Raw genomic sequence first — 9,123 nt, 5'->3', positions numbered from 1 at the left:
GTGAAACTGCCATATGCATGCAAACTGCTCTTCCAAGAGCTCATGTCGATGTCCATTGCGCCACGCATGATGGTTACAGGGACCACCTCACACTGATTCACATTTTTAGCCCGTTGTTCATCTTCTTCGAGGACTCTGTATATATCTTTGACTCCGCTGGTTGCACGTGGTTTCACGAACATATTGTATACCCTGCCCGGTTTATTACGGTGACCATCGAAAATAAACTGTGTTGAATATTCAGCGTACTCCAACACGTTCGAGTGGTGGGTAGATTTCCTGCTTCCACGGTCGCCGAGTTCGCAATTCTGTGCCCCTTCTATCGGCTGGGGCTAGTGCACTCGGCCAAATCCACTGTACAGTCAAATTAGTTGTCTGTTCCTTGAGTGCATCGGTGGGCAATCTGCAAGCTATACAACATTTTTGCGTGCTTTCCTACTGCAGTCTGCAGTTATACTCATATAGGTTGTGGACGTTTAAGACCAGTTTTGCTAATTGTCGTTACTGTTACTCTTGGCTCGTTTGCACGCTTCCTTCGTGTTCGGGAGCCAGCCGTCCCTAATAACCGAACAGCACATCATTTGGACGCATGCGTCACGTGCAGGACACGGGCCAGACGTAGGCATGCCCTGATTGGTCAGAATACCCGCCAAACCGAGTCAAGCACCTTGACTCGACGGTTCTCGCCCCCTTACGGCATTCTGGCACGACCTTGTGGAACACTGTGTGACTACCCTATATATATATATATACAGTTGTAATGATTTTCCTTTGTCTCCATAAAGGGCTCTGTAGAGCTACCGTGCCTTTTGCTATACCATAGTGGGCGGAGCAGGAAGCCAAGGGACCGACACAGAGTTGCACTACCCTCCGGCAAGTTACAACAATACTAAGGTAGCAATTTTTTAAGAACAAGTTACCTGGAGATTCAGTAGACTGTCCTGGTCAGACCCCTAAACCGACCGACCTGGTATGAAGGTCTGTGACCCCAAACCAGCCAATGGGTCGTAATGGTACACAAACCACCAAACCATGAGGTCGTCGCTTCGGGGTGGGAAGCCACCACAGACGAAAGAGCATCTACCGCTAATTGCCCACTTATGGAGACAGATGACTATTGGTTTCAAAGTAGAGTCCTTTTCAGTGCCAGTTACGGTGAGGATAAAGAGGAACCCAAATCCCTAGTTTATTCTTCCTAGGCAAGCAAACGTGAGATTGGGAACATCGACTGATAAACCATTCAGTTTGGACGAGTAGTCCTACTGTTTATCTCGATGGCTCAGTGGTTAGAACGCGAATTTACTGATCGGAAGGTTCGTGGTTCGAACCCAACATCTGCCTCTCAACTTCCTCTGTATAAACTTGGCAGTATCCCAGCCTTCGTGCTTCCTTTGTGTGGGATGGAAGCTAGACACCGAAAGGGTGTTACAGTTGGGCGATTATTATCCTTATTTTGAATAAAGTGTGCTGATAACAGCAAGCTCAACATTTACCAATGTACTGACCCACTGAAATTTATCCCCACGTTTCGTTTTTCAGTCAGGCGTAATCCCTTGTTGAATTCTGTTCTCAATGAGTCCACATCATCCCAACACCAACATAAAGCAGGATATTTCAATCCAGCGTGCATACTGCATGGGAAATTACACCGGTTACTAACTGTATTGCAGTTCTCTTCCAGATAAACGAGCAAACAAAAACGGTGTTCATGTGAACACAGTTTCAAGACTGATGGCGCCAGCACACAGCTGTCAAGCATCTTGGAAGAAGCAAAAGGGCTCTCTAGGCCCAGAAAGAAGCCTTCGAAATAACATGGTTGGATCATAAACACGGACTTTCCGTCTGGTAGCTTAGCCCCTTAACGCTTAGCCATGTCGAGCGTCAGTAAGACATCAGAGACACTGCAGACCCGGTTAGTATTTGTCCCCTATAAGATTCAGGATTATGTTAAGGTCAACCTATCTCCAGGTACGAGTCCGCCGTACTGGAATAATAAGCAATAAGTCTTCTGTAAAGTGACTTTCGGTGAGTTGACTATACATCACGGAACCCGTAGATGACTGCAATGATAGACGCTCTTTTCATGCTTCACCAGACAGTAGGCACCCTCCTCGTCGTCTAGCCTGCTAAAAGAATTGAGCGAAACTGGTACAATTTTGGAACTATTTGACGTCGGCTCTCATCATCTAATACCTGGGTAACCGGTTCGCTGACGTTCACACGAGGTTTGAACAGGTACCGGTGAGGCTGACGATCCCACAACTGAGATTCAATCATCAGTGTAATCTGAAACAGTTATGCGAAGAGCTTGAACAAGCGAGGTCACGACTAACGGTCCGTTTGGATAACGATTAACGTGGAGCGGTCAGGACCGACTAGCAGCTGAGACCCGAAATTCCAGAGGTACGCATCGGTCCAATCAACATGCCTCACCGCTTTGAGTGTCTTTACTGCACCTTTCCGACGTTGGCATTCTTTATTTATAAGATAAAAGGGATACAAAAACGCATTCAAATTTAGACTACGAGACTAGTTTAAATGGACGAGGGATATCATTTGAATATGCTCACTTTTTACCAATACGAAGGGTTAATTTATTTTATAGGACTCTCTCCAAAGTTAAGAAGCTTAGAGGAACGACGCGTGTTATTTCTTAGCTCCTTCCGTCGATTTTAGTACTCGCACAGGAATGCGGCATTCCTATCACGGATGTCGCTCTGGNCCTCTTCTGCTACTTGCGGTACAAGTGTTTCTGGTGAGGCAGGTGCACAACAAAATTATGGTCGAGATTGTGAAATCATCATCCTGATGCCACTTGTCAGGAGCTCCGGTACTTAAATCACAGGCGCATGTTGACCTATTGCCCTGATGTGGCAGCCATTGATAGGACTTACCGTTCGTTACAATCTTGATATCCGTCAGAAAACCATGAAATCCCGGCGCCGGGATGTCGACGATGACAGAATCTACACGGCTTTCGAGGCTTGCAACAATCTTTTCCAGTTCCGTCGAATACCTTTCGGTCGTATGTTGTATGTTCCACTTTGCAGTTTTTCGGTGATCGAAACTGTAGTAGCTGGAACCAATGTGCCTACGGCACAAGGTTTAAAGCTGATAAATTGACTGAATTGAATTGCGCAAATGGAGGCAATACCTACTCGGGACCCATTTCAAGATTGTAAATGGTCAGCGGTCCGTTGCGTTCAAGTATTCAACACAACCAAAAGGTTAAATAAAAAAAGACAAAGTCCAATGATGGTGGATGGAATTATCGTTTTTTTTTTCCTTTGACTTAACCCCGCATATCAGGCATAGAAAACAAACCTGCTGACACGCTCTCTTGGAGTGTATGTGCGAACAGTTCATCTCAGCTAGATCTGAAACGCTTACACGCAGCTCTATGCTATTCTGGAGCAACACGCATTTCGTTCGTGCCAAAAATCTGTCATTCTCTCTAGACGACACCCGATTTGTCATTATGCAGTGTCTGGCGGCACGCTCACCAAAACCACACAAACGTTTATACGTTTAAGCATTGACTTCAAGGGACTACTACCTTCGACGACTCGAAACGAATACCTACTGACGGACGTAGACGAGTATTCCCGTTCGCCTATGCTTGTCCAGAAATAAATTAGTCTACGGTGAAGTCATGCTTTGTGTCAATGTTCGCTACCATTTATCTGTCCAGTTTCGTGCATTCGGATCGCGGCTCATCATTTCGGATGAGATCAAGCGATTCCTTTACGTGAAAGGCGTTGCCACCAGTCGGACTACTCCACATAACCCAGGGGGGGCCGGTCAGGTGGAAGGATTAAATGGAACTTTGTGGAAAGCTATTACGCTTTCATTACGATCAAAAGTTCTTCGAATCAGCCATTGGGAAACCGTTTTACAAGACAACCTCCATTCGATTCGTCCTTTGTTGTGCATCGCCACGAATGCCACTCCACGCGAGCGAATGTTTCATCACAATCGAAAATCCACCGTCGGTACATCGTTGCCGCGTTGGTTGCCAGGACCAATTCTGATGCGGCGAAATATACGATCTTCGAAGGCCCCATGATCGAACAAGCTGAGCTCCTGGAGTGTAACCCTGAGTACGCATGAGACACCCTAACGGCATGGGAGGAACGGTCTCCATACGTGACCTGGCGCCTTCCGGACATTTTGGATGTGCTTCAGCATCCTGATTGTTAGGACGGTCAGGTCATAATGAACAATTCTGCATTTTGTAATGTTCCACTGAGATTTCATTTTCTCTCTCTTGTAGCCAACTGAGCCGCAACGCTTTTTCTTCCATTAGTTCATCTGGAATGTAGCCGATCTTAATCTGGTGTACTCTGTCTTCTGCCAGCATGAGAGATTAAATTTCCTCAAGCTCCTAAATCACCCAGCTAGCACACAGACACAACAGGTGTATTGTAGCCATGCCACCTGAAGAAATCACGGGGGCTGGGATACTGCCAGGTTGCCCAAGCCCAGACAGGGGAAGTCGAGAGGCAGAGGTCGGGTTCGAAACACGCACCCTCCGGTCAATGAATTCGCGCCCTACCCACTGAGCCATCTCGCCCGAAAGTGAGGTCAGTCAGACAATCTAGATGGGAGTTAACTACATGAGCGCCAATGACAGGATAACTGCTATACAGTTCAGTGTCACCAGTCAAGTACAGGAAAGGTCACATGGACCATATCCTGGAAGTCGAACAGCAGCCAAACTTTTTTTGACATCATTTCTCTCAGCCATGTCAAATCCTGTCCACTTCTACGTGGCATTGCAGCGAGGCATCCTAGGGGTGTTACAGCTGGACGACCAGTAATTCACTTAATACGTTGATTATTTCACCAAGAGCCCGTTCCCTCGTCGCGTCGTTGCAAACTCACTAGCTCCAGCCGATTGCTTCCAGAGTTCCGAAACATCAGTGGTTAAAGACCTGAAGATATCCCAGATTCTCCGCTGGATGGTCACGTGCCAGCTGTGCAACAACATAGCCCGCAGTGTTCCGATAAGCACGTTCTTTGAGACTCAATAACATGACGTTTTGACGCCACAAGTCGCGCAAATTAAGTTTCCTGCGTTAACTTCGCCATCGTTAATACGACTTTCGAGAGATCTATAACGTCACTCCTTGGATTCTCAGGCCGTATGTAAAAAAAAGTCCAACTGTAATAGCCTAGCGGTGCCTAGCTGCCATGTGCCCCGGAGGAGATTGCCAAAACCTAGACAGAGGAAGTCGAGATACAGAGTCGGGTTCGGAAAACGGACCTTCCGGTCAGTAAATTCGCGCTCTAACCACTGAACCATCTCGCCCCCGTACGTCCCGAAGTCTGGCTGCACTTTTTCGGCTAAGAGCACATTGATGACCTTGATCAGCATTTCTAGTATTACTCCCGCTTACTGCACATTTCAAAAACCATAATTGTCAACTGCATACTCCAGGTCGATATGGTTCTCGCTCGGAAAAATCAGCGGGGTTTTGGAAACCCAGTGTTCGCTTCAGTAGTTTGTCAATGACGGAGATAGACAAAAGTGGAGAGTGGGCATCCTTTTCGGACAGTCCCTCATACAGAGCCCCTCTCATGCGCTCACTTCTGAGAATATAAAGTGCATTCTATTCACGAACTATCGAGGCATACGCTGTTACGAAAATGTGAAAGGCAAGAAACTTCCGGTGCAACCCGAACAACCTTATTCAACCACGGCATCTCTAATGGGACCATGGCTTTGCGGTAAGCCCAGTGATAGACTCCCGCTGATCGCTACTACAATTCAACTTGACGCATCATTCGACGCCATGCACAACTGAGGGTCCGTGTGAACCAGGAGTTCTAGTGGATCCAAAAAACCAAAAGAACGAAATAAAAACTGAAAATTCCAGCAGTTTGTTCCACCTGAGCGATTATCGGAATCCCCGCGTCTGCGAAACCATCGAGGATCAAAGTGGCTGTGACATTCAGCAAAAAACATTCGGACTGTTGGGGAGAATTCCAGCCGCAATTCAGTTGGCTGCCGCCAATTTTTGTCAACCTTTAACAGAGACATGGACTGTGGATACGGACCTCCCTTCAGCCTCCGAATAATCCGAATGAACATTTCCATTCAAACGTCACGGCGTTCCTGGACGCAACGACATCCTACTTGCTGTGTTCAGAGACAGCGACGAACTTCCAGCCAGTGCCTGTCTCGCCTATTCGCCTCTATCCGTAAGGTCGTCGCAGACAACTGGAATCACTCAACAAGTGCCCATTCTCAAAAAGGGTGCTTGGAGATAATATGGTAACTGCAGAGGCGTCAGCTTGACTCCTGTTGTAACAAGGCTTCTGGCGTCACCGGTTCTTTGCCGTCCAAAGGCGACATGCGGAACCTCGACCCCTGAACATCAAGCGTAATTTTGAACGAACAGAGGCCGCTTTGACCACATTTTCACACTCTGTCAGAGCAGTGTCACACGTAGGGCCGACTAAGGTTTTGTTCCTTGGCTCCAAGGGTGCGTTTGACTCTGTCGACCGGTCAGTACCGTCTACCACAGTTGCTTAACAGGATACCCAAAATTTTTGTGACGAAGTTGGGTCTACATCCATATAATTTCACCGTTTAGTGCATGGTAAGCACTTTAGAAGCTTCCCTGCAAGTGTTATCTAGAAAGGACGTCGACTCACTACGTTCCTGTCCAACTTCGTCATTGAAATAATGAAGCAAATTGTGCAAAGTCCCCGAAACCCCACTGTTTAAATCACTGCTGAAGTGCGCAGAGAAAATCGCCCTCACCTTTGAAGATGAAGGCTAAGCACAACCTCTGTTGAATAAGCTGACCATCATCACGCTACCCTCCGACATGTTCTTTGCACCTACAAAGTGCAAGGACGTTGTCAGTCCAGGAATCCCGGAGACCCGAATCATGTTCGTTAATTTGAGATAAACAGTGTCAAAGAGGGCATCACACAACCGGGTCTCTGCATTGTTGTGTGGTTGAGGTAGCTCAGTGGTAGATGCCCCAGCTTTAAGACCGAAAGGTCCGTGGTTCGAACCCAATCTCAGCAACCTGGCAGGATCCAAGCCCTCGTGCCTCCTCCCGTTGTCACGACAGCTAGGCATCAAAAGGGTGCCTAACGATGGTTGCGAGAAGATCCGAAGCGTCTTCAAGTTTTTAACCACCGATGGCTCAGAAGCGTTGCTATTGTCTTGTGGCGTCAACGAACTGGCAGCGAGGTAATTAGAAAAGGGGTAGTTGGTTGTCAAGCAAGTACTTCAAACGCGAGAAACATCGTCCCATCCAATACGCTGGCTGCGTATACTGGAACATCATCTGCCGAGACGAGTATTCTCCTTGCCTACTTCGGAATGGCGCGTACGAGGTAAACGTGTGGCTTGGCAGAATAGCGTGAAAGAGATTACGAAAAGTTCGTATGTTTATGGTGAGGTCCGCCTTCCAGGATGGGGTTCTTGGCTGAAGGCGTTCCGAGAAATGGTGTCTAATTGGCGACAATGTTGTTCGTGTCGTCAGCTTCTTCCCAGATTTTCTGATTGAAATGTAGGCACCGCCATTGTTTCCACTTTGTATCAAACATAATTAAGTAAACTGTGTTCGTCCGGCAGTGAAGAGACAGGGTAGTCAATTCACTCACAGTACTTGCGTCTTGGAATCCTTTTTTGGCAGCGGCTGGACGCCAGGTACCTAGGAATACCTGTGGAAGACTAGGACCAGGTCCTTCCCTCATCCCCAAATTTCGCGTTTTCTCTCACTTTAAGGCTGTAGATATATTTGTGGTTATACGGCAGTGAAGGATCACTGTTAACATTGATTTTTCCGTCTCTGATGATGATGACCCCTAAGCTCGTTGCGCTGAATACACGGCCCAAGCATGGAGCCTATGCGCGATGGTGCTGGGGTTCTGGAAAAGTCTCGTCATCCAGTTACTCCCAGAGCTTCGGAACGCCCCACAGCGCACCTCGAACTGTGGTCCATGGGTTGTGGGGCATCCTGCAAAATGCTGACGACACAAAACCAGCATCAGAGTCAGTTACTGACTCTGACTGACTCAGACACTCGTACCGAAAACCCTTACTCCAAACCACCGGTTGTGTTCGGATGATAAGGGGGCACATATACGTACGAGATGATTGCTTTCAACGGGAACACTGGGACCGCCAAAGTCCAACTACAGAACTACGCATCTCATAGGACGTGAAGCTCACACAATATTGAGACCCACACCCTGTCGAGCAGCCGTGTCACAGGCTTAACTACATTACGACGACAGCGTATGCTTCGTGTCTTACCGTCTGCTGTGGCACAGAAGATCAGCTACCGTTGGAACTAAATATGAACTACCCTGGTATTGATTCTGGTGATATTCGCCCAACAGGTTTTTCTACCAGATTATAGTATGCGGCTACTGTAACGCAACGTACTGCGAATGCCTTGTGAGAAACAGAGCCCTGCGTTCATAGGCCTTCGTAGATCAATGGTTCCGCTAATGGACCCACTAGCACACTACACATTCCGCTTTATACATGTGCACTGTAGAGAACAGGAAGGGGAACCTCATTCCAATCCCCCAATGCCATGGACATCAATCGCGGAACTGGAGCTTCGTAAGGGAGTATTTATGCAATTGTGAAAATCCGCACACATAACTATGTAAAGACGCCATTTGTCCAGCCTCAACTGGAATTTCATGTAAGTACGGACATTACACGACAATATCTCTCACATCGATCCTCACCATTGCCAGCCGCAAACTCCGCAGGACACCCGACCGCCGCCGCCGAAAGACAATGAGAATGGGCGCAGATAAACAACCCTTGAACTTGCAAGGATTTTCCAGTTTAACTGACAGATATTAGGTGTGACTGCGAGTCAGTACTAGCCGGTCACACCAAGTGACTTCCGAGAGATGGCATCAAGGGCTACACCTCAGAGCACTGACCAATAGGTGGATGACCGACCTTGGGCGGGACTTTTGATACGCTCGTCTGTTTGTCAGATATCCGTGCGGACCCTTAGAAGCACAACCCAAGTTTCTCCGGAACGATAGTTTGAACAAAAAACTCTGTAACGTAAAGTTTAAGCACTTAATGGTATTTATTCGAATCCTAAAATCTGCCCATTCGGCAGCCGT

General features: G+C 47.5%; 2 protein-coding genes across 2 annotated transcripts in view; one reads left to right on the top strand and one right to left on the bottom strand.

Annotated features, from left to right (window-relative positions):
• The window catches only part of T265_14704 (hypothetical protein), a gene marked incomplete at both ends in the record, with an annotated part of 26,323 nt that extends 17,500 nt beyond the window's left edge, over positions 1–8,823 (bottom strand). The window contains one exon of the mRNA XM_009174854.1: positions 8,728–8,823. Coding sequence (XP_009173118.1) covers positions 8,728–8,823 — 96 coding nt within the window. The remainder of the gene's footprint in view (positions 1–8,727) is intronic.
• T265_08917 (hypothetical protein) lies at positions 7,864–8,094 on the top strand (the record flags this gene model as incomplete). Its single annotated transcript, XM_009174848.1, has 1 exon — positions 7,864–8,094. One exon carries the CDS (start codon positions 7,864–7,866, stop codon positions 8,092–8,094), a length of 231 nt encoding a protein of 76 aa, XP_009173112.1.
• Positions 8,824–9,123: the final 300 nt, after the last annotated feature.

The sequence above is a fragment of the Opisthorchis viverrini genome, assembly GCF_000715545.1.
Source record: "Opisthorchis viverrini unplaced genomic scaffold opera_v5_247, whole genome shotgun sequence".
In the NCBI taxonomy this organism is placed as follows: domain Eukaryota; kingdom Metazoa; phylum Platyhelminthes; class Trematoda; order Opisthorchiida; family Opisthorchiidae; genus Opisthorchis; species Opisthorchis viverrini.
Note: the sequence above shows the minus strand (reverse complement) of the source record. Positions and strands in the feature narration are given on the sequence as shown.